Below are 26,479 nucleotides of genomic sequence, written 5' to 3'. Positions count from 1 at the left end.
TGTGAATGAAAAATCATCCATAGTAAAAGAGAAATCATAAGATTCAGTCTAAGTACTTTTGGTTGGGACTTGCGTGTTTCTTGAACAACCTGCTTGAACGCAGTCGTGCGGCTGAGGTAGAAATGTAGCACTTTGGACCTTCTTTTCTTTCAAAGGTACTTGTGACTTTTAAGCTTATCCCAACTTCCAATATCAGCAGCCATGGAGTGACTTCAGAACAGCCTACCTGTGCTGGCTCTTAGACCCAGCACTTGCACCTGAGTCACCCAACCACTCAGTCGGTGTATGTTCTTCCTTTTGCCACTCCCTTTGTTTCCATCTTGTAACACTGCAAAGTCCCGCCTTTCACCACCCCCAGAAGAAAGAGAGCGAGTTTCATGCTTTCCTCTGCCGTATTCGATTCTCGGGGACCCATTTAAACTTCAGCTAATAGTTTTTTTCCCCCAGCCAAAGCCTATTCTTTGGTTTTAACGCTTGAAACTCCGCACAGTAAATTCGGGACTGCAATTTTACCTCTCCTTTCTATCTCCTGATCGGAAAGTCTTAAAGGTAAGGCCATTGAAAATGCGTTTTACAACAGGTGTACAGCACAATTTGCCTATAGGCCTAGGTAACACAGCCAAACTGTTCGCCCCCATTCTGCTTCTTATCTGCTACGTTTAATTTAAGTAGCTATTTTGTCATGAGTGAGGGAAACTACTTTGTTTCTATTGCGTATTTGTCAGTTTGTTTATTTTAATTTAAATTGCGTTACAGCCACATCCTTGTTGCAGACTCTCAGGTGGAGTCAGGGTCTAGTGTTGCGTTCAGGAACTTTGCGAATCATCAGTACTCGAAATTTAGCCATCAGCGATTATGTAGGGCTTTTGTTTTGTTGTTGTTTTAATTTACCCTTAAAGTCTTATGTTTTAGTCCATAACGATCACTGTCTTAAACATTGGTTTATAGTTTGTAATTTTGCTTTGTGTGTAAAAATCCCACTTACCTGACGCAAAAAAGTATTTTATGTCAGGTAAATTGCCTTTACTTGACATAAAAGTATCTTAATCAAGACTAATTGAAATTATGTGGATTTTTTTATGAATGACACATGAGATGTTTTCTAACAGCTTTTGCCTAATTGCCTAGGTTGTTAGTTTTGACACTGCATGTATTCGTTCAATGTTGATGTTCGTACGCAACAAACTGATAGCAAACGCAGCACTTTTGACGTCCTAAAGTTTTCCGTCTTGCTGGCCTATAGGTAGGTTAACATTTTCTAACATGCTACGAGAGTCGCATGTCAAAGATATGAAACTGACACTATAACTATTTCAAACAATACTAAGATCAGGGTTAAGAAATTGCGGTTTCTAAAAATTTCGTTAAATTTAGGGCCTTTGATTTACATTGTAACCAGCGAAAATGTGAACATCACAAAAATTATGTGCCTTTTACAACATAGAATATAGCAACTTTTTTTAAGTATCGGTAAGATATTTCCGCTTGAGTTCTTTTTTAGGTAAAATGTTACAGCGAGATTCTGAGATTAGGATGCAAATTCCTTCCAAATTATTTCACTCAACAAGTAATCTTTAATGAATAATCAACCCGTTTTAATGGTTGGACTAAATGCCACTGAACTGACATATATCAGATCTTTTTATTCAGTACAAAGGTCACATTCATTAGAGCATGACATTTTTACCATTAAAATCTGTGACAAAGAACAACCCACCCTGCCCATATTATTTTTCACGGGAAACATTATAGTTAAATCCCAACAGTAAAATATTAATTATTTACTATTTCTGATGGAAACCAGTCTTTGCACATGCTAATTAGACATATGCTCACATATGAAATTCATTGTATTTTAGTACAGACGTACATGAAAACAAGATGAACAAACTAGTTGGTTGATTTAAAAACAATCTATCTTCATTTAAGTCAAAAATGGTTCTGCCAAGCCAAAATCTCAGAAATAAGTCCCAGCTTTTATTAATTTGATAAAAAAAATATGGCTTAAATTCTGAGTTTATTCATGTTGTCATGATAAATTCTTGAAAGTGTAACCCACAAGTCGCAGATAAAACATTGTTTTTGTGGAAATGATGGAGCTAGTAATCGTAACTCACAACTTGATAAAAATTGTCTGCTGCTGATGCTCTAAATACCTACTAACTTTCCCTTGGTAAACAAGACACCATAGTTCAGCATAGGTCTTTGAAAGTAGCTAATGTATGGCTGGTGTACTTGACTGCCTGTTGTGACTGAGGTATTTCAAAAGTTTTGGCCATAATCACCTAAAAATGTTACTTTTGGTCTTGTTAGTTTGAAATGTCCAAGACAAGCAGGAATTGGAGTAAGCTATTTATTCTAGAGTAAAATGTGTAATCCACCTGCTTAGTGTGAGAAGACTTTAATCCTGTTGTTATTCTTTGTGGCATTACTTCAACAATAAAAAATGTCTGTCTCAGAGTCCTCACAAAGCCAATAATTATTTTTGATGGTATGAGTTAAAGTTATACATGTTGACACAGGTATAAGATATATTGACCTAGATTAATCATATCAAATAGCATGTACAAATAGCGCAGTAACACAGTGATGAGAGATGGATTATTAAGGAAGTTGCGTAACTTGATGTAACTGCCTTGCTTTTTCCAACAATTTGCCAGTCAGCTTTTAGCTTGTAGTTTTACAAATGTTACCATAATAAGAATAATGGTTGGTGGTCCTTTGGTTTCCACGATGTAACCTGAAAGATCCTCAGGCAGCTCCGTTTCTCTTGTGCAGGAAACATGCAGTAGCTTGCCGTCATCCTGCTAATCGGCAGTATACAGCGATAAGTGGGGAAAAAAAAAAGTTGGTCTCTCTGGGACATTCACTATCACCTCCCTGAAAGAACTTTGAACTGGAGGATTAGCATGATGGACAATTTCGGTAGTTTGGAAATCACAACCTTCTTAAGAACTTGTGTACCTTGTTACCGATCCACATCTAACCCTCACTGCTGCAGATGACATGTTTGTGAAAAATTGGTTTTGTGATGGAAGAGATCAGGGAAATTATTAATGTGCACCTTCTCCCTGTGTGCCTCATGCCAGCTTGATTGTATTCTAAAATAATTTGGGTTATTTTGCTAACTCTGACCTGGGTCACACATTGTCTGTGTTAATTTAACACAGTAACAAAACTATATTAATATAGCTTCATGCAGTCTACAAATAGCAATACGACCACTTTTTGATCTTCCCTTGGCCTCTCACCTGAAAAACAGTTTGTGACCCAATATTTTGTTAAACTAACTCTTATCTCTGAATCATAAAGCCACCATTGGGGTTATTGATGTTACACGTGATGCATCTTGGATTGACAATACCTGTTGGACTAGTTCTTGTATTTTGACAGCTGGTAGTTGCAAATCAGCAAAAAATATATAAGGTAAGACAGTAGATTTACTCATGCAGCTAAGTGTCTAGTAGCTTCTTTCTAGTGCTGTTGTCTATCTTTGAACAACTTTAATACTTACAGGGATTATTTAACCATAGACATAGGTTGGCCTGTGGTTGTTTGACTATCAAAAGCTGATGGAGCTTTAAAAGATAAGGGCATGCTGAGAGATCATGTTGCCATTATAAACAGTGTCTCATGTGCCATGGCATGGGAAAGTCAGGTGTTTTTTCTTTCCACTTCCATTCTGTTTTCAAAACTATTGAAGATGTTATCTACTCTGGTGTCTCCTCATCTTGCTGTTGAGTGTTTTGTAGTACAAGTAATTGGACACACTGTCATATTGTGTCCAATTACATATTGGTGACATATATACTGCCAGTTTTTAAAGACTGATCCTTGGAATAACTCTACACTGGCATGTTAAGATTATTTTTTTAAATAAAATTGTCATTATACAGTCATGCATTGATTGCAAAGCTGACATGATTTCATTCTTATAACCAACTTTGTATGTGTGTGTACATGTTTCTACGTACTGTGAAGACACACCACACCTTCGATATGTCTTGTTGAATTTTTTTGCAGTACTGAAAAGATAGGAGCCTTCCACATGTTTGATGTCAGATCTGACCGTCTCAGAACACACAAGTAAAATTCACCTTTCACTACTGTGGAAGAAATTCTGCTCTAGATCAAGAAAACATCATTTTTATGGGATTTAATTATAGAATAATAAAACTGGTTATACATTTCTTTCTTTTGATGTTGTAATAGATTCGCTTTTCACGCAGATTAGGCCTTCCTGTTGTACTGTTGGACAGATGTACATCATGGAGCTAAGGCAGAAAAACAACACAATTATGTGTCCCGTGGCTTTTTTTTCTTGGTACAAAACACATTTTCTGACTGCAGGGTGCTTGTAGGGTATATTTTGTTTGCTGAAGCCAAACTGGTCATTAGTTACACAAAAACTGCCAATTACTGTGAGATTTTTCTGCTCTCTCTCCATCAGTGAATATGTCTTTCAGAGAGAGAACTTCCACAGTAATTTTAAACATGATTGTATGTTGCTAATGTTCTTATTGGTAATTTTCCTTTATTTATTTATTTATTTATTTATTTATTTATTTATTTATTTATTTATTTATTTATTTATTTATTTATTTATTTATTTATTTACATATATTGATTCTAATTGTTTAAATTCAACACTTTAACATGCTTCCATTAAAGGAATAATGTTTAATGGTTAGAGTTACATCTCTAACCCAGTCAATATTTATTCCAAACTGTTACAAAATTCCACAATATTTCTTATCAAATGATCCCCTTTATCCACATCAAGCTGCCTTAGAGTAACTAGACCCGATTGTTAGTAATTTAAGTCATGATGTATCACAGCCCTGGGTAGATGGCGACTGGTTTCTATAGTTACTGTCAACAGTCTGGACTTTCAAGTGCTTGTTGCGATATACTCTGGACAGTGCCAAACAAAATGGTGACCCATCTTGAGTCCTCTTACAAGCCACAGCTGTTTGCAGAGACGTGTCGTATACTGTGCACAAATAGACGACTTATTCACTTCCTAGTTCACATACTAGAAAATAGATATTTGGATAGTAGAAAGGATAATTCTGTCATTTCATGTAGGTACAGATAAATGCTCATGCTAGTGATAGCTCTTATACATCCAGTAATAAAATACGAAAGACTTGATATGTTACTGGACAGACGCAAAGCACTGATCATTAAACACTTTTGCTTTGGGTCTGAGTATTGTTGACACATCACCAGACTCTCAATAGAGGCTTTAAAGAAAATGTAAATGCCCTGTAAGGCAATGTACATATAAAACGCAAACTAATTTTTTTATTTTTTTTTTAAATAAGAATTAGGATTCTTTTATTACTGTTTATGCAATCCAATTGCTAAGGCTCTGGTGCTTTCCATTATTATTCAGATGTTTTGTGCTGCGTTTGTCACAACTCCAAACTGAAATGTGATTAATAGAGGTTGGATTTGATAGACTTCAGGGTTTCTCACAGAAAACCTGCTAAACCCCATGCTCCGGACACCAGTCATCGAGCCATCCGCCATGTTTTTGAGTTAAAAAATGTTTAAAGTTGACAGTTTGAAAATGTCATTTGATAGTTAGCTGCATAGATAGCTGCATGCTATCTAATGTTTAAGCATCTTCTGAATGTAAATTATCATTTTGGGTGTATCAGAGTACAGGGGGCTGAATTCAAATTCATGTCACATGTTTAATTTTCATTTCCCTCATCAGGTGGCCTCATTTTTTTTCTGGTCCATCACATAAAATTCAAATAAAATAAATTGAAGAGCATTGTTCTAACATGACAAAATCCTAAAAGGTAACTGCAGGAAACTGAACATTTCCTGCTCATGTGGTGTTTTTACTTTTTTTTCAATTTTGCTAAAATGTCAGCATGTTCTCTAAGGTGAGGCAATCTGTAAAAAGAGAATACAGGGGCGTTTAAAATAACCAACATAATTGATACTCGTCATTAGGTGGTTAATAATTAATACAAATGAGAGCCACAAGGAATGAAAGTGGGCCTGTAGGAGCAGTGACATGATAAAGGCTCTTTGTGGTTGTGTTTGTGAATAGAGCGGCCGGAGGTTTAACTGGAGTGACGTTGGTACTACCCACACCATGTCAGCGATGGCCCTGAACACACTGGAAGGGTTTAATCCAACAACGTCAAACCAAAACAGAAGCTTAAAAGTTCTGAGACATGACAACTGCACAAACCTAAATGTTGAGTCTGTTTGGAAGCAGTTGTTCCATTTTTATTTTCCAATAACTATATTTGATTCAACAGTTGTTTTTTTGTTAAATTGACCAACGGCTCCAATGATCAGAAAGCTGACAGAAAAACTTGTGCTTATTGAGGAATGTCAAGTAAATTAAATCTGTCTAAAGGTAAAACAATTAGATGAATGATGACACATCTTCTCTATAAGGCTAGAAAATCCATAATTTGCATTGACAGCTTCTTTTACCTCACCCTTTAAATGATTAGATAGTGATAAGAGACATTTTTTTCTCACCCTCGGTAGCCTACGTGTAAACTTAGCATTATTTATTGGGATGCACAGTCATTTGCATCCCATAATCAACATCCCCTAGTTAGACCCATTGTGTTTACACTGTCATGGTGCCCTTTAGCCATTGTTGCTGGTTAAGCTGCGATCATCAGAGACTGAGACTTTTTCTTTTATGTCAGTGTACCTACATAACATATGTATGCAGAGAAGGCTTCATGTCAAGCTTTTTTTTTACTTAACTCATTCCTTTTCCACCGTTTTTGTGTTTCTGGATTGATGAGAATGTGTCACTGCTGTTTTTCTTCATTCATCATAGAACAGAGGACAAAAAATTTCCAGGTTCTTCCGCAGACTTCTCTGCTGCTAATTGCAAAGATGTTCTGTAGGGTTTAGTTGATGACCATCGAGGCTGATTTTGTAGTCACTCGTGTGGGGATCTGAGCACTTTTGGATCATGCTCTTGAAGAAATGCCAAATGACAGTTTGAGTTAAACTACCTGTAGTGTTTGGCAAACTCCACACATTTATGTTTGTATTTTGCAGAAAATATGGAGAGTTGTTTCAGTCAAAAGGAAATCATTACCAGTGTTTATTTTGTGGCACTTATTTTGTAAAGCAACTTCATGTGTTTCATTAACTTATTACTTTTTTTACTCCATTTTAATTTCTGGTTCTTTTTATTTCACATTTTTTATATTTGACCAAAGGGGCAGAGTTTCCTCTTTGTGGGTGGGTTTGGTCAAAGTGAAGCAAACTTCAGCATCTTCGTGAAGGTGAAGCTTGTCCTCGGGCAGCTCGCTCAGGGAAATAAAGGCCTGTCATGCCCACATGACACCTGGCATGCTGATGTGGCAGAAGCAAATAAAAATCGGATGTTAAATGATGTCATTCAGTTTCATTAGCAAACTAGCCTATCATCTTCAAGTTCTCATGTTGCCATTGTCATTGTCATTTCACCTGTTAAGCATTTTTTGTTTCTGGTTACATGAACCCAACTGATTCATGATATGGTGCTGGACAAACCGAGCTTAGGGAAGGGGAACACTGTGCTATGACTGGCCGCTAAGTTTGGAGGAACTACTTGTTTGAATCAGACATGAATTCACTTGGTAAAGTTCTGCACCAGCAGACCCGCTCCAAATCCAAAGCCTGAAATAAAGGCAGTTAAAAAACAAAAGTCCATGAAATATGTAAAATAGCTTTAGAATATAAGTCTCCCAAATAAAACACCATTATGAAATGAATCAACAATAAAATGGATGCATATATCCTGAAATAAATGAATAATTCCTGCTCGGAGACGTTCTATATCAGAGTTTGCCAGGTAGTTTTCATGAAAACCCAGTGTGACTTAGCTCCTTTAGTGCCAAATTCACCAACATGGATACATTTTTTTAAATAATGTCGTTTTCAAGGAAATACTAATTTTGCTTATTTATGATAAGCATTGTTCTGTTGTTTGTAATTATTGCATTTTTTGTATTTTTTTAAATTTAAATTTTGTATGACATCATCTTAGATACTTCAGCACAATGTAAGATAAATTGCATAGAGTTGTACATAATTTCTGTTCTTTTCTCCTTTTAAAAAGACTAGAAATTTTATGTAGGACATTATTTTTAAGGATTTCTTTTTCTGCCATTTTTATGTTCAATATTGCAAACATATAATCTACTTTTTTCTTATCGTTTTTATAGCCATGTTGTTGCCATCGTCTCTGCTGCTCATTCTCAGCTTCCTCGCCTGGAGTCCCAGTGCAACACGGGCCGCTAAAATCATCGTGGTCCCACCCATTATGTTCGAATCGCACCTCTACATCTTCAAAACACTGGCGTCGGCGCTACACCAAGAGGGCCACGAGACACACTTTCTAGTTTCAGAGGGCCGTGAGGTCCCACCCTCTCCTCACTATCATCTGCAGCGCTATCCAGGGATCTTTAACAGCACAACAGCTGACGACTTCCTCCAGTCCAAAGTCAGCAACATCTTCTCAGGCCGCTTGACATTTCTCGAACTGTTTGACATCCTTGACCACTACTCTCAGAACTGTGATGCTGTTGTCGGCAATGGTGAAGTAATGAACCGCCTGAAGGAGGCCAAGTTCGACCTGTTGCTAGTGGACCCCAATGAAATGTGCGGTTTCGTTATTGCTCATATCTTGAGCGTGCAATATGCTGTTTTCAGCACAGGCTTGTGGTACCCTGCAGAAGTCGGAGCCCCGGCGCCGTTGTCGTACGTGCCAGAATTCAACTCACTGCTGACAGACCGCATGTCCTTGATGCAGAGAATTGCCAACACAGGCGTCTACCTGGCACAGCGATTTGGAGTCCATTACATTGTGTTACCAAAATATGACCGGATTATGAAGAAGCATGGAGTAAAGCCTTATGCAGCCATGGCTGACTTGGTGCAGGGGAGTAGGCTGTGGATGCTGTGCACTGATATGGCTCTGGAGTTCCCAAGGCCCACCCTCCCTCATGTCGTCTACATAGGAGGCATCCTCACAAAACCCCCCAGCCCACTACCACAGGTCAGTACAGAGATGCATGCTTATGGTATGGAAAATCTGATTGCCCCAGGTAGTTTTCCTCAATTTTGCTTTTTTGACACATTTTACAGATCTTTAAACAAATAATAATGACAAACAAAAATCTCTGAAGAGTAGTTTTAAGATGAGGATTTAATTTATTAAGGAAAAAGGATATCAACACCAAACTGGTCCTATGTAAAAATGTAATTGCCTCCTTAATCTAGAAATTGGTTTTGCCATACTTGGCGCCATCATGTCTTTTTATGGGGGAAATTTGTCGCACTGCAGAGCTTTCTCTGCAGAGCTCTCTTATTCTTGATTACTGTTGCATTATTCACACTTCTCTTAATTGAGGCAAGTGACATACGAAACTATAAATGTCATTCTGGGTTCTATTATGTAATTCTGGATGAGTTGTTGATGAAATCTTGGAATAAGTTTAGTAGACTGGCCGCTTCTGGGAAGATTCATCACTGTTTCATGATTCCTTGATTTCAGGATGATTGCCCTCAGTGTGTTTTGCTGGAGTCCAAAAGCACCATAGATGCCTACAACTTCTTCAAATCATTTTCAGAATAATAGATGTCAATGAGTTTGTTTCAAATTGTTAATTAAATTTCTGTTGATCAGGACATTATGTGCTGCTTTTTGAAAACTTTTAGCCTACTTTATGTCGGTCACTCAGATTCTATTAAATACTTTTCGTAGCACTACAGGCAATATTCAGAAATTAAGCTCACCTGTCCAGAAAAAAAAGAAACACTAATTAATGATTTAACGAGCAGAGCAGTTATATTGTCACATATGGCAAGATTGGTGTTGATTGCTCTTTTCTCTTACAAGATGAAATTATAATTTGAAAACAACTTTATACAGTTTCTAATTTTAACCGTAATCTGATTTAAAATTGTGTTTGATCCTAATCTGCGAAGGGTGAAATACTTTTTACAGCAGCATATAAAACATGGGCTAGAAAGTTACTGATTTGAAAAAGCTGCAGTTTCTAAACCATTTGAATTTTTCATCATGCCGTTGTTACAGTTCAAAGTTCCTTCAATAAAATGCCAGAGACGGTTCTGCAGTAAGTAGAGTTTGGAACAAAGCTGCTCCACACTTGTTTCAGAGGACCCCCTCCCCCCCCTCCTTTCTGATTACATTGAAGACAACCGGCTGCCTGGAAAGTTATGGGCTCCAAGCTGAAGGGCAACACCAATTACTGTTATTAATGTCTTTTGAAGGTAGAGTTGGTATAATTAATGTCTGTATTATGTCTGTTTTAACCAGAGTGAAGTCAATTTAACTGAACCCTGATTATTAGCCACCTGATATTAATATTAAGCAGAGGCATTTTAATGATCCTGACAAATTGGGGGCTTAGTTTAGTCCAGAAACAGGCACCTTTACAAAAACAGTGTTATAGACTGTAAATAATTTCATATTAAAATAATATGGATCATACCTTTACCTGTCGTTGGATGGGTTTTTGTATGTTAAACAAATAAGTATAATCTTTTTACTTGGCTGTTTTCATTGTTAGCAGCCTGAGTAATGACTAAGAAAAGTGTGCTTACCGCACTTTGCTATAGTTATAAAACAAATAATACTATGAAACTGATTATTCATCCTCTGACAGATTGCTCACAGAGACTCATTCTGCCTCATAAATATGATCACTTTATGTAAAGTTCCTATTTAGCCCTGGTGATAAGTGTTCCACTCTTCAATTTCCAAGTTCCTCATTCAGTTTTGAAGCACACACTGTCCAAAATAGTGTCATTGTTTGGATGTAAATTAATTCATTAAATTTTATAAAGCGAGACTGGTTAGATTTTCTATCTAGTACACATCCAGTGTTATGAGGCCAAAGAAAAACCTCAGTTTTTCATTGGCCTCAAGAAACTCAAGCTTGTCGAAGGGAGGTGAAAAATTAAGAAGTTTTAAAAAGTATACATTTGTACTTTTTAGGATTTCCACATTTCATCTTGTTGGGATTTTTTTATTTGCTCTGTAAGAGAAGAAATTCTTGTTTTTGTAAATATCCACAGAAATGTTTTGGATCAACTTAATGAGTCAAGCTTGATGAATCCATCCATTCTGACTCTGCAGAGGAAGCAACTTTGGTTTTGCTTAAGTAACACCAGAGATGCTTTCTCCACAGATTGGACTTAATGTCCCAGCTGGGAGAGTCTCTGACTCAGGAAAACAACCTTCTAATAATTATCTCAATGCTGAGGCCTGGAACTATTTGCAGAAGGAATAACTGTGGCTTTTTGGCTTTTACATACTAGTGAAAAGATCAATGTACAAATTTGGTTTTAACAGTGATCTAAATACATTAATACTTTGGTATTTCTTTACAAGAATATTATCCTGTGAGAATCTCATACTGGCCTGTAGAGGAACTACATACTACAACAGAAATCTACATTTCTTACAGGCGATGCCATGAACATCCAGAGCTAAGTGCTTGTAACCATGGCACTGAAATACAGTGCTGCATGAAGACTTGAGTGCAACTACTACTATGGAAACGTGTTGCCTCACGTGCAAAATTTGTTTCTTGCTCCGTCATTGACTAAGGAGAGGTTCATTGTTTTGAGTTGTACTTTGGAAAATCTTTTTTTTCCTTCCTACATTGATTTTTTTTTTCTAACTGATATTTCTTTAGCATCATCAGTCCCTGTTGGTTTTAAGTTACAAAATATATTTACAGTAAGGGCAGAGGCACAAACCTGTTCTTGTTGTTTCACAAAGCACAAATTTGTTTCTTCATGTTCCTAAAGTTGTCTGGCATTCAGGTACAATATTTTTAGGTTTTTGTTTTGAAACACTGAATTTGCACACTGTTAGTAACTTATCCTTGTTAATTTTTTTAGGGAGTACTTTCAATTTTTCTTTCAAAATGTTGGGTATATTTCTTCTCATTGTTTTTTTATCACTATGTGTATCTTATCACATCCTGCAACAGAGTGAGCCTTCATGGCTGAGGTGGGGGTTCAGCTAGAGCTGAATGCATATGGTAAATTTTAAACAGATGATAATGAGAGCTATGGGGAGCAGAGGCGGGCGGTGACGGGAGTTAGTTCAACGTTTGGGCATTGAGAGCGCGGGCCGTCGGTATCTGCTGCTGGGGGTTTTAGGAATGCCACTCGAGGCGAATAGGGAGCATTGTGCTGTACTGTGTGGAGGGAGTTATAATGGAAGTGGACGGAGAACGCGCTCATTGTTCTGAGGAGAACTCTGGGGACACTGGGACTCTTTTTAAGAGGTCACTAAGGCGACGTTGTAAGGATGGTAGGGTTGTTCCGCAGGGACACTGGGCCCAGTGTGCCCATGAGGTTGCTCCGTGCCAGGGCCGACCTGAGCTGGTGCAGCTGGACCGACAGTTCCTTTCCTCTAATTGTCCTGTTCTCCTGTGACTTCAACATCCTTATTTAGTCTGTAACCACTGTTTATCAATACAAACTCCTATAACAATTTACCTGAGGTGTCTTCCCGAATGCTTGGCAACCCCAACCAAGAGGGACAAGGAAAACTTAAAATAATTTAATCTTTTTGGCTGTAGCTTTCTTTATGCAGTCTCTAGAGATATTTGTATCTACCTCTCTTGACACTCCTCTTGCTAGGTAAGGTGGGAAGAAAAGGTAAAGTTGTTCTTTAGTCTTGGTTGTCTTTGTTTTGGTAGTTTTAAAAGTTGAAAGTATATCTCTGACTCTAGACAGGTTTACACCAATAGACATTTCCCCATCAATTCACATCCACCTTTCTCTAATCTGGCATGTTCTTTTGGATTTCTTGAGTTCCTTGACAACCAGGGAATTTACTGAAAAATAACTATTTCTTAACACTGAAAAAACTGTCTCAAATTAAAGGTTGGATTTGTCATGAAGAGATTATACTACTGCAATAAAATGCTTCCATATTTATAAAGGGTTTTAAATAATGTGGTTTGCAATGTATATTTTACTTGAGAAAATTTCTAAGAAATGTTCTAAAAAAAATTATTCAGAAAAACTTCCAGTCTGGTGAGTCGAAATGGATAGCTGCAGTTTTCTTTGAGCTCCTCTTCTTATTATTCAGAAAGAATTCATTGCGTAACGACATCCTGTAATATGACAACCATGATTCCAAGTAGTGGGTGTGCTCAGAAATGAGAAGAAGTCCCCTGACAGATCGAGGAACCAGTCTTTGTCTTCCAGGAACACAACCTAGACAGAAGTAGCTTCCTGCCTTTATGTCCCAATGGGACTTACTGCTCAAAAAAATCTAGTTCAATTAAAATTCAATTAACAAAAATAAAATCCCACAAGATTTCTACTTTGGTTTTACTTCTTACTATATACTATATATAGTTATACAATCATGGAATGGCATACCAGATCGGACAAGTAAAGTTTTAAAAAATTATCCAAACCAGACATTATTTTATAAACTCTTTTTATAATTATCAAACCGATATCACAAATGTGCTAAGAAGCAGTTTTGAAAATATCTACAAAAATGTGTACAATACTAAAAAAGAAAGAAAACTACATTTTGCTGGTTAACTGGTGTCAGTTGAGCAAAGGTTTAGCATTTTGAGAAAGAAAGATTACACACATTTATTTATTTGTGTTTTTTGACAAAAAATACGGCTTGTCATTTTTCCTATGAATATTTTGCTGTTCGACACGCAGCACTAGTAAAACAATTTTTATTTAAAAAAAAATTAAGTGTTTTGTCATTCATTGCTCTCCATATTTTCAGAATAACTAGAGATATGTCTTTGTTAGTTGACAATTTTACGTATTTTCCCATTCATTGAGCAGTTTCTTAAATCTGCTTGTTTTGTTTCATCATTACGATTTCCTCACTTCTGTCCGTGAGCTCTAGGATCTGTGACACTGAATTATTAACCACTATCTTCCTAAAAGTCCATTCAGTTGGTCAAATATGTTATTTAACCAACTGGTCAGCAGGGTGTAAATACAAAGCACTAGAATTTAACAAATGCTGCATCTTTTGCAACCGGACTATAAATTTTTATAGTCCGGTTGCAGCTCTTTTATGCAGTTCTTTTTAAAAATCTAAACTTGTGTAACGCTCACAAACAACATGGTCTTTTGCAGATGGTGCATCAGAAAATGTATTTAATTTATTACATAGATGATCAGAGTAAGAGTTTTAAGCTAAAATTGAAATATTGAATTTATTCCCAAAAGGAATATTACTGTCGTTGGTACCAACTAGAGACTAAACACTTACGCTTTCCAACATCGCATATGCTCTTTAATAAAGCTATTGATAAAATTACTTTTCTCAATTTGTAAATCTAGAAAAACATGACAGAGAAATAAATACTTTTCTCAATTTTACTATCACTTTATTATTGTCCCTGTAGGGAAATTTTTCTTGTGGTAGTTTGAAACATTTGTCCTTAATGTCATCAATAGTATCAAATCAATCATACCAAAGATGGCAAATTGTAACATTGTTGCAGCTTTGGTTCTTTGGATGATTGTAAAGAGATCAAGAAACAAAGTTCAGGTTATAGATTAGTATGCTGTTCTGGATCTGTAGCTTATTATGGCTATTCTGTCTCTGTCTCTTCAGTATTTTCAGGCCCTGGTGAACGACACGGCAGAGCATGGCTTTGTGGTGGTGTCGTTTGGCGCTGGAGTCAAGTACCTCTCCCAGGACATTGCTCACAAACTGGCTGGAGCTCTGGCCCGTCTGCCACAGCGTGTCATCTGGAGGTAATGCTCACACACACCAGGTCATCTGTCACAGAATAATGTTTGAACAGGATTTTTAATTTTTTTTTACACTCATCATTCTTGATGTCACATGACGTGGAGCCGCGTAATCTGCTATATAGCTTGTCAGGAGGATGGTAAAATAAAGGCAATGCTTTGTTCCTCAGTGCCGGACTATTTGCTAAGGTCAGAGTCTGGACCCACCCACATGTGCGTAATATCTGGAGCCATCTCACGTGCACTGATCTCCTTTACGTCATGAGACTTGCCTTTGCAAAACCTGATGACTTCAATTTTTAACAAAGTAACTACTTCGTTTTAATTACTGCATCAGGTCACAAGAGTATAAAAAGCTGGATTGGTTTATTTCCTAAACTTCCTCTTTGCTGGTGTTTTGTAATACACATGAAGACGGATAACTACAGTAATTGCCAATGTGCTTTGGTAAGTATAACTTACATATGCAAAGTAAGGTATACCTTAGGTAAACTGTTGGAATAAAAGCATCAGACCTACACTAACCTTTAGTGTAAGTACAACATAAGGAAAACACTAAAGGTTTTTGAGCAAAGAGAGAAATGGAGGGGCTGTTTTCAAACATAGCCTCTGAACATGTTAATGCTTAACTCTTATCTTTGTATATTTAGAAGGTTGTTAGTCATTGACTACAGTGACCCAGATTTCTGAGTTGTTCTGATTCTGGACAGGATTGGGAAATTCATCATAAAATTGACCGGCCTTCAGTATAATATCATCTCCCTAGAAATCCAACAGTAATGCACATCACTCTTCATGACCTTCCCATCTGAAATGTTCTGCTGACCTTTATTTAGAAATATTTGTGAGCACGAACATTATCAGCTCCAATTTTAGGAACAACCTATTTTGATCATTATGTTTTCTTTCACCTTTGCTTGAAAAGTTCTTAATGAATTGTATTATAAGCAAGGTTAAGATTAAGTTTTGTTGATGCTACATTTGTTTTTCGGTCAGCATATAACATACAATTACTAAGTATCTATAATCAGGAAAAGTAATCCCACATTTTTCTTTCACTCACATTGTTGCTTAGTCTTTTTTTTTCTAAATGAGTGAATTTTTGTTTAGACTCCACACATCATGAATAAACACACAAGAAGCAGTGAAAGGACAAAGTTCAAAGTTGACAAACCACATTCCTAACTTTGCAAAGATAGGAAAGACGACAGAGAAGAGAATGCCTTTTCTGTGGGGGAGATAAGAGAAACAATATATGTTAAATGTTTTGGTGTTGCTTGGCTTGTGATTTAAGAAGCAGATATCAATAATCTTGAGACTAGGTGTGCTACACATTTTTGTTCTTTTATATGTATTGCCAGCTCAGTAGTTCTCATAATTAAGATGCAGCTTGCTGTCTTTTTCTATTTTCAATATAAATATCAGGTTTGAATGAGCTAAAAATTAGTGCATTAGTTTCTGTAGATTACTATAATTTAGTAAACTAAACCAGGGTTATTTTTGAAACAAGATTGCAGTGATAAAATAACGAGAAGCTGATGTCAGTTATGTAGCACCCAAGGAAGTTGACTAGTTGTTGTGAACATGACTCTGATAAGACAGTTTTTTTTATGGTGCCACTGGAGAGAAGTATCCCAGTCACATGGAACATGACACCTTTTATTGCTCCTATTTACTAAATGTTCCCACGATCTGCATATTTACAAAGCCAAGCCTCACATCCACATAATGGCCACGTATGCCTTATTCAACTGCAGAGCAGTTTTTGTGTAGCACATATAATGTTTTTTTGTTTTACATACAATCAAAATTAAATCCATGGACTGATGCATAGATGAAGACAAAGAGAAGATTTTGTTTAAAGGCTTTCAGTGTTTATTAAAACCAAGAGGATGTAAGAGATGGAAGACCAATGTGTTTGAAAGGGGGATCAAACCAAATGAATTGTTTCATTGATAAATGCCTCAATGAATGCCGGCTTTGATTGGCACAACAATGAGACAAGGCTTTGTTGACTCTGGATAAAAGACTTTGAGTCAGGGAGGAAGCAGACAGAGATGGACAGATGGAGGTTGTTTTGTAGCATGCATATGCATCATTAACGGAAATGCTTTATGCGCAATCTCTTACTCATCCACCATTTTCACTTTAAAAACCACAATTGCTCACTAATTGTGACCTAAATCGGATTAATAAAGGTTTTGGACTATAAGGAATTCCGTTTCAGTGGCCACTGCTTGATAAATTGCAAATTCAAGTACGACGGTAACACGGCAAAGCTAACGGCTAACACAAGATCCATGAGGCAGCGTCCTCCAGAAGACGAAGACCCACAACCCAAGAGCCCTGGTATGAGTGAGGAGTTGAGAGCCGATATCCTAACCTCTATACAAGGGGAAATCTCTAAAATTATAAGGAAGGAAATGAGGAGTGCACTGTCCAAAGAGTTTACCACTCAGAGCTGACATCAATGCAGTGAGGGCAGAAATAGCCAGCAATGCTACCACCATCCGTGTGGAAATCACCTCAATTAAAACAGATAATTGAAGATGTGAAAGGTGGACTGTCTACATGGTCTGATGAGGTAAACACTCTGCAGACTACCGTTACTGAACTTCAGAGCGAGCTGGTTAAGATACGTGGCAAGTGTGAGGATATGGAAGGGAGGATGAGGTGCAGAAATATCCGTATAGTTGGCGTTGAGGAACAGCTGAACTCTGCCAATCCTAAAGAGGTTTGAAAAATTTTCAGAGAAGCGCTCCAGATGGACTGGGATGTAAAAGTCAATCATTCACTTATGGGTTCAAAAAGTAAGGGAATTGTATAAAATGGAAAAGATAACCTACTCATTAAGACTTCAAGAAACCACTTGCAGCCTGCGCTGGGGGCCATCAGAAGCTATGTTGATGTAAATAAGGCCAACAAGTTTGTCTTTTGGAATATGGTGTTTAGCTATCCCACCCAAAGTGTATCCTTATCTTAGGGTTGTATGGTGATGAGTCTACAAATGTGATGCTGAGGTTGTAAGATATGCTAAAGTGTTTATTTTAGGGAAAACTTCATATTGTCAAAATTTGTGTTATGTACCATTGATGTATGGCTGTATAATTGCTCTGTAAAAATAATAAAAGTGCAAGTTATTTATCAGGTGCAGTTTGCAATATGAATAGTTGTTTTTCTTATTTACAATGACCCAGACTTTAAACATCAGTCCTCTTGATGGGATCAGTCCTTTGAGGGGTTCCAGACAAACTATGTCTGGATGTTACATACTGTAGTCATAGACATCCAGCATCTGGTAAGATGCCAGGAGTTGCTGGAAGATATTTTTAATTTATATATACATATATATATATATTTTTTAATATTCTTTAAATGTTCCAAATACTTGATATTGGGTTAGCAATATCTTCTGTCATTGTATCCATGCCAGTGACTGCAGATCTGTTTGCATCCCAGTTTGCACCTGCTTTTCAAACGTGCTAAATAAAAGCACAAAAGCAGCACCCCACAATCTCATTTAGGTTTAGTAATTTGAATTTTGGGTGGTAAATTGTTGAGAGTCCTGTCTGTGTGTTGTTTGTAGACCAAGTTTGTGAATGCTATCAAATTTGTGCCCGTTTTCTAACTTGCAAACCTTTAGAAAATTTGGCCTTGAGATTGTTAATAAAAATAGATTGTTAGACCAACCAAAGCATGTGCATGCTTTACAATATATCCCGCAAGCTGCACGACAAAATATCCCACACATCCCACCGGCGATACCGTAGATATAAAATGACAGATAGATTATTATCAACAGGTATTAGGAAATTGCTGAAAAGACTGCTGCTATTTACAGTGCTAGTTAATATTAAACTCTAATACTTAAGAGATGCATTCCATTCACAGTTCCTTCATAACTTGGGAGTCATCCAATTCTTTAACTAAATCATTGTGAAACACTATTTTATGAACAATGTATTTGGGTAGGCAGAATTTTTTTTCTTATCCTATCGTTATCTAAAGAAAATAAATGGTGGTGAACACTGCATGCAAAATTTCTAAATTTTTCACATGGAAATCTATAGAGACATTTATTAGGAAGGAAAGAACTTCTCTAAATATGATAAAATCCACTCATTAGTAATTTAAAAGCTTACACTGTTAATTTAACCAAATAGGATTTTACCATGGTTTCACTTGCTCACATGCACCACCTGGTGGCTTTTGGTGGAAAAGCGTAGCTACAAGATGTTTAATATTGACATCAAAATCCAGCAGGAAAATATATATAAAAACATTTGACATAATGTAACATTTATTGCTTGTTTCATCATTGCTGACTATATGGTTTTTATGATGTAAAGCACTTTAAACTGCATTGTTGCTGAAAATGTGCTATACAAATTTATTTGACTTGATATAAAGCAAAAAATCTAACCCGAGTCCTTTACTCACTGATTAAATAAGATAAGGAGACACTGACAATATCCACAAATCTTTTTGGCAATGTTTTATTGAACATACATAGCATCTATATGCTATGTATGTATGTTAGTGGTTGGTCCATGAGGCGTGTGGTTATGCAACAATATGACATCAAGAGTTATTACTTTAGAACATGCTTCTGATGTGAGTATATTTGTACATTGAGCCTCTGAGTGAATGTATACAAGGATGTGAAAAGAACTGTGAACTTCATTGAATTACAATTTACCTTGTTAAGAAGTTTTGTTGGAGTTTGCAGAACATAAGCCAGTTTAATTAGATTCTGCACAATGAGGGGTTTAATTTAATGGTTTCTTGTTTGACTGTACATGGAAACCTTAAAAACGTCTGTCTAAATCTGTATTTTCAACAATATTTACCTTCTAGACATTTTGGATGAATACCTCTGCAACAGAGGTATTCATATAAAAAAACAGAAGGAAATTAATTTTTAGTTTGTATTGTTAGAACCTTGATTTGTCTAACTCTTAGCATCTCACATGGCTGAAAAAGTTGGCATTATGCAAATAATTTCAGTTACTCCCATTGTTTTGTATGTGCCACAGAACATTTGAAAAATATTGCAGGTTGGAAATGAACCAAGTCTGAGTATGTCTCTTCTGAATAACTTGTATCAGTGTCGGGTCCTTTCACTATGATTTTCTTTCTTTCCTTTTAGATTCTCTGGAGTTGCACCCAGTAACGTTGGCAACAACACCAAGCTTGTTGATTGGATGCCACAGAATGACCTATTGGGTGAGTACCATTTATATTTAGCCTGGTTTTGTGTACTGTGTTGCATGGTCCTTGAAAAGAACATTTCATCGTAGAGTTGACCTGAATTCAAAGACCAAATAAGCAGACACTGTAAAATACTCTTGTGAAATGAGCTTGGCAACTTGGCCATGCTGGTATCTCTATGAACTATGGAAAACCCCAGAAGTGCATTAGTAAAAAAAAAAATTACTTAATAGTTAAAATAGAATTATAGGTGGATTAGGGGACTTACCCAGTTGTACCTGATAGACGTTTCAGAGACTCATTAGCCCCTTTGGTGGTAAAATCTAAATGTGAATGGAATCCGTGTTCTAAAGATGTGTGAACAAAGGCAGCAAATATTTACTTCCATGTTTGACCTTTTCAAAGGTCAGAGTAAGTAACTCTGTTGGCACAAAGGGAATACACGTTTAGGTTTGCTTTGTTTTACCTAGACAAAGGTGTCTAGGTATTCACACAGGCATGTGATAAAATCAAGATTTTATGGAGAAACTTTTGGAATGATGTTTTTAAATGCTCCACTTAAAATAACGAGTCTCTGTTGCATGCCCTGAGAACTGTATATATTTATATCCAAACAGGACTGCAGGAAACACAGCATGTTAATAGTTACTAATAATTTCAACACCCATCCAGGCCATCCTCACACTAAAGCCTTTCTGAGCCACGGGGGCTTAAACAGCATCTATGAGGCCATGTATCATGGGGTGCCGGTGGTGGGTGTGCCTCTCTTCGGAGACCACTATGACACCATGACTCGTGTGGCAGCCAAAGGGATGGGACTCATGCTCCACTGGAAAGACATGACGGAGGAAGATCTCTATGTTTCCCTCAGCAGTGTCATCAATGACCCCAGGTTGGACTGATTTAGGTCTTCTCTGTTATGTGTTATCCTTCCTTGTACATTTCTTCATAAGCACCTCATGCAATGCTTTGAAATGTATTAAATGTTTTTTTTTTTTTTATTAATTTGATTTTATGTGATAGACCAACACAAAGAAAATAATTGCAAAGGTGAAGAGAAGTTATTATACAAATAAAAAGCTGAAATCAGCTTTTTATTTGTATAATAAAAACTATTGGTTTCGTTCTCCAAAAATCTAGGATTTCATTTACAAATATGGCGTATGCAACAACCAGGGCCTGATACACTATTCAGGAGGCAGTGTTTACTGCCTCAGGTGTAGCCACTGCCCAAAGCACAGAGAAGGCACGTTTTAATACAACTGACACCCGTGAGCGCTCCATTGTGAAGCGAACCTTCTGCTTCCTAAAGTGCTGGCGGCAGTCTGTAGCTTGTATTTGTCACGCCACTACTGTGGCTACCAAAAATGATAGCTTTTCAACTCTCCACCTCACTCACATCAAATTCTGCCTTTTGAAATTCTGTTTCACTCTTTTGTCTGCTGCTTCCATAGTTGACCATGAAATAACGTTGATTTGCTGACTCATTTAAATGCACCAACATTCATGAAGTAGTTTTTGCATTCGCCTTCCATGGTTGAACATGGGTGTGTAGGGGTCAGAACCTGAGGCGGATATAGCAAACGAGTTGCAGCTGTTATTTAAAAAGGTGAAATTGATTTCTGGGGTGTGTGCTCATGGTCTCATAAATCAAGATTTATTTACTGAGCTTTTGGGTGTATGTAGACTCAGGCCCTATGTAATGTTCCATAGATACCCTTACATATAGCTAGCAGAAAAAAATCCCATTGTTTAAAGGAGCTTGCATCTTTGTAGCTTATAACGTGGAATGGTGTTTTCTCCATCTCTTTTTTTTTTTTTAATTTATAGTAGGAGTTGTCGCCATGTTTTTTGTTAACCCCCAAATCTGCTGTTTTCCTGTTCCCAGGTACCGCCAGCAGGCTCGCCTCCTCTCCAACATTCACAAAGATCAGCCAGGCCACCCAGTCACCAGGGCTGTGTACTGGATCGGTTACATTCTCCGTCACAATGGCGCTAACCACCTGCGCTCGGCTGTGTATGAAGTGTCCCCCTACCAGTACTTCCTTGTGGACGTGCTTTTTACTGTTGCAGCTGCCGGCGCTCTCATAGTGTTTTTACTGCGTAGGTTGGTACGTCTCCTCAGGGGCAAGGCCAGTGGCCACAGCAGAAGAGTAGACGGCAGCATGACCAATGGACACTGTCACTCTGAGAGCATTGCCAACGGGAAGCACAAACGCAATGGTTCCTTGAAAACCGAGAAGAAGATAAATTAGTGTTTCTGAATGACGACGTGAGGAAGAAGTTGCCCTAAGGACTCAGTTCTAGGTTTGGTTCATTGCTTTGATAAAAGCGTGGAGCAAAAGCTGTTCTTAGGTCTGTGTCAACGAGGCAACTGCTACTCAGAGCAAGCACAAGGCTGTAGGAGGATACACTGCGTTGTGTGGGGACAGCAAGGCATCGGGTGCTCCAAATCTGTGTGTATGTGTGTGTTTAGATGAATGTTTGTGCTATGAGGCAGAATTAACAGAAAAAAAAAAACTATAACAGCAGCTACAGCGAAACACTGCAAGTTGTTTTTATGGATGAAATAAAGGAAGGACACATCTATACGAGCATCTCATCTACTCCATGTTCTCTGCTGTCTTCCTCAGCAGAGGGAGGACCACCAAGCCTACATCCTAGGAACAAAAGCAACAAATCAAACAGCTTTGGATTGATCCTTTGTTTTAAAGTGTCTGGTGATAACTGTAAATAGAAGAAAAATCTATTTATTGCTGCTCGAATGCATTTTAATGATGCACCTTTTTAACCTTGTCTTATTGTTTATTATATTTCATCTGTCTGTCAGAGATGTGACAGTATGACGGTGGACGTACACTCCTTATTCCGAGATCACATCTCTCTTCGTATTGGTGAAACAAGCAACATTGACAGCAGCAATCATAAATGTGCTCTGGGTTTGTAATGTAGTTGCATTGTTCAATGCACGTGTCTGACTCATCCTTCCTCAACATACATAATTTTCCCTTCTCACATGGTAGTGCCAGCTGGTGAATGAAAGGAGCTCAGTGTCTACCAAACTCTGTTTGACCTTACTGTAGTGAAAAGGTGATTTTATTAGTTTATCTTTTTTTTTTCTTCATTAATTTTATTAGGCTATTGTGTATCAGTTGTCAGAGCCACTCAGTCCCATGCAGGGGAGGATGAATCAGAGCATTACTCATTTATGATTGTTGCTACTGTAGTCCTGTTTCTTCATTCTGCTTCCGTAATCTATTTATTGCAGCAAAGATTTCTTACCCTGTTGCCATTTTCAGGGCCACACTTGACTTTGTACATCATTTCTCCATTATTTAGTTGTTTCTTAAATTCTGTGTACTAATTTCAACTCGTCACGATTGCTAGCCTTAAATTACTTTTCCCACAGTTTGATAAGCCTGGAAGACATTGCTGTTGCCGTCCATGTGCAAACCAGCAGACTTTATAGAACTTATTATAATTTCAACGCTTGAATGAAAGGCTAAATATAAAATCTACAAGGCTCTCCAGATTATTGGCACCTCTACTAGATATCTTTAAGCAGCTGTTGAGCAAATTGTTCTTTCGCTTTACCATAATTTCACCATGTGTTTTAGTCATTCTTCAATTTTTTTGTATAATTATTTAGTAATCATTGACCTGTTTCCCTCTAGAGTATGTGTATGAAGTCACAGAGGCCTATTTCAATACCTGATGGTGTTTTTGTTGATTTTACATTTAATTTCTAAGAACTATTCATGGGTAACCCAAAACTTTGTTTCCTTGGAGAAACAACTATATCACCATGATGCCATTTTCTTTTAGCCACTCTTCCAAACAGAAAAGAACATGTTACTTGAGTAAGACCAATGTGTTTTGATCTTTGCGAGTAAGAAAATAAGTAGAAGAAAACTGCTATTCACTCAAGCTTGAAAATATTAGCACAGGCAGTATTAAAGATTTTAGAAAAAACTCAAACTGTGACAAGCAAGGTCACTTAGGAGAAAAAAAAAAAAAAGCATTAAGCAGCACATCATGCTACTGATCCCAATCCAAGTTGACCAGGGTCTATAAACTTCACAATAATGAATGACTTCATATTTTCTAGGAGAATGTATACATAAAGCAGGGACCCGTTTCTCTTGGCCACTCTTCCAAATGCAAAAGGGGGAAAAAAAACTTTCTATGTCAGAAAGTGGGCTTTAGTTGCACCACATTTAACCCAAACTCATCTTCCCACCCTGCAGTGGAAAAGGTTGGTAAGAGAAGTGTCACCAACATTAGTCAGCAGTAAACTTGTGTCTGATTATGCTACTTACAGTAAAAGATAAATTATTTTGTAACTTTTTTAAAAAACAAAAAAAACCTCTTTACCAGGGGTGCCAATAATTGCTGAGTGCACTGTATGTTTCCCTGTCTTTTCTGGGTGTTTCATCATACATTGTTAATCTTATTATGGGAATGAGATGGCTCTACTTTTAGCCCTAAGAGATTCATTTACATTTTTGTTCTATGAAATTAGAATGTGGAAACAATTGTGTGTTTTTAAGCTGTTTTCTGTTACTTTTTTCCCCCTTTATCTTGTTTCTTGACCTTCCTTAGGAACAAATAGGTGAAACAAGATCAAAAGAAGCCATAGTGTAAAAGAATAACAATTCTTTTACAGTTTCTTGTAATGTGACACAAGCTAAAATATACATAAAGCTGGGCAACGGCAACCTCTGCTCATTGGCATCTGGTATAGTATATGCTTTCCGCCCAGACTCATTTAAGCCTCAATTACAGGTAAAAGCTGGGATCTGTGACACCCTCCATGCTTTTTGTAAAAGGTCCCTGAAATAAATTTCTCTTTTGCCTCAGTAGGATAATGTCACTCTGAACATTTTCAGAAAATCCAACCTTTAGATTGAGAGCATTTATCCACATGGGGGCCAGGGGCATGGGAACACTTTACTGAATTATAACTCCAACAATTTTGGCACCCCCAATATTTTCTAAATGATTAATTTCTGTATTTGATTTACTTCCTTAAGAACCGTTTGAAACCCCAAACTTTCAGTTTTTCTGCAACAAATAAATCTGACACAAGCCAATTTCTCTTCAAAGTCAAGAAAAACAGCCGTACCTAACACTACGCTAATCCAGATAAATAAAAACAATGATTACAAGATGATAGCTAATCAGCTAAGTTCTTATAAATACCCAATCAGAGCAATAATTAGAGTTTTTTTTAAAACAAGAATTGTGACATATGTATTGAAATGAGGATCCAAATTTTATGCAGAGTGAAAAAGGCAAATAAAGATAAAAATTCTCAGACACCCACAGTTGTAAAATTGCAGCGAATGTTCAGAAGTTGTTCTAAGTATCTTACACAAATTTACCTGGGGTGGCAATAGATTTTTTTAGGATGCTGTAAGTATTAAACTAAAGAAAATTTTCATTTGAACAACATAAAATAACCAACTTAAAGGGGGAAAAACTTGATCTCTCTCTCTATTTCTCTCTTTCTCTGTGAGCTACATTTACACTTGCAACACACATCCAAGCCCTGCTGAAAAACAACAGACTCTTATACTTGAATCAACTTTCTCAATAATCATCTGTCATGACATCAGCAGTCAGGCTCTGGCAGTAGGTGGCGTTGCAGGTGCTACACAGGCTATGAACAGGGTCTGAAGTTTAGAAAATGTCTGATATTTCATCCTTGTCATGTTTGCAGTATTAGTATTGTAGCCCTGACATGTAAAAGAAGCCGTTGATATTTTTCTTTAATATCTAGATTCACGTCACTAGTCCTGTGAAGTTTGTATGTCATCAGCTTGAATACTGCCTCCATTGGTGCACATACTATCCTTTCTTCTTGGACCTCAGATGTAAAAGTTCTCCTTTGTCTCTCACGCTGTTTAGATTTTGTTTTACCCTCTTTATGGAATTATATCTTTTCTCTTTTTCCCCCCTTCCATGCGTGTCTTATGTTGTAAATAGAATGTAAACAAAATACTAACGCTGAATAAAAGTCAAATATTTTGTTTGCAGACCTGATGGAAACCTTCTTTCCTATCTCGCAAACATGGAAAGCAAACTTTGGGTGTGGAATGTCGGAATGTGGCGTTATCTTCACTTACAGTAAACCTGCAGAAATTATTCCCAAATATTTGCTTCATTGCAAGTAAAATACATGTGGTTTGAAAAAAAAAATGCGGGGCTAAAAATTTTGTTTACTCAATGAAAACAAATGAATGAGACAGAATATTTTAATCTAATGCAAATTCACTGACAACAAAAGCTAAAGCCGAGCATTTCACAGAGTAGACGTTCTCAGTTCGTTGTTTCTCTCTTCTTCACAGACTTTTTCTGCCTTACAACAGTTGAGGGTGGCAGCCTGTCAGTTCAACAAAGGCTAAATGGAGAAGTAATTTTATTTTTGTAATGGCTGGGTCACAGCATGCAGCCCGACAGCACACAACACTTAGCTTTGCAAATAAAATGCAGT

General features: G+C 37.1%; 1 protein-coding gene across 3 annotated transcripts; it reads left to right on the top strand.

Moving 5' to 3' along the window:
* The first annotated feature begins 224 nt into the window (after nt 1-224).
* Nucleotides 225-26,023, top strand: ugt8 (UDP glycosyltransferase 8). Of its 3 annotated transcripts, none has more exons than XM_044113986.1 (6): nt 225-549; nt 8,208-9,040; nt 14,633-14,775; nt 19,922-19,998; nt 20,656-20,875; nt 21,872-26,023. In XM_044113986.1, exons 2-6 carry the CDS (start codon nt 8,210-8,212, stop codon nt 22,236-22,238), a joined length of 1,638 nt encoding a protein of 545 aa, XP_043969921.1. In that variant the 5' UTR covers nt 225-549; nt 8,208-8,209; the 3' UTR covers nt 22,239-26,023. The 3 variants fall into 3 exon arrangements, with proteins under 3 accessions (XP_043969921.1, XP_043969922.1, XP_043969924.1); XM_044113987.1 differs by lacking the exon at nt 225-549 and adding an exon at nt 8,021-8,044; XM_044113989.1 differs by lacking the exon at nt 225-549 and adding an exon at nt 8,092-8,115.
* The last annotated feature ends 456 nt before the right edge of the window (nt 26,024-26,479 follow it).

The sequence above is a fragment of the Gambusia affinis genome, linkage group LG04 (assembly GCF_019740435.1).
Source record: "Gambusia affinis linkage group LG04, SWU_Gaff_1.0, whole genome shotgun sequence".
Taxonomy (NCBI): Eukaryota; Metazoa; Chordata; class Actinopteri; order Cyprinodontiformes; family Poeciliidae; genus Gambusia; species Gambusia affinis.
The sequence above is the reverse complement of the archived record's forward strand: the minus strand, read 5'-3'. Positions and strand labels throughout refer to the sequence as shown.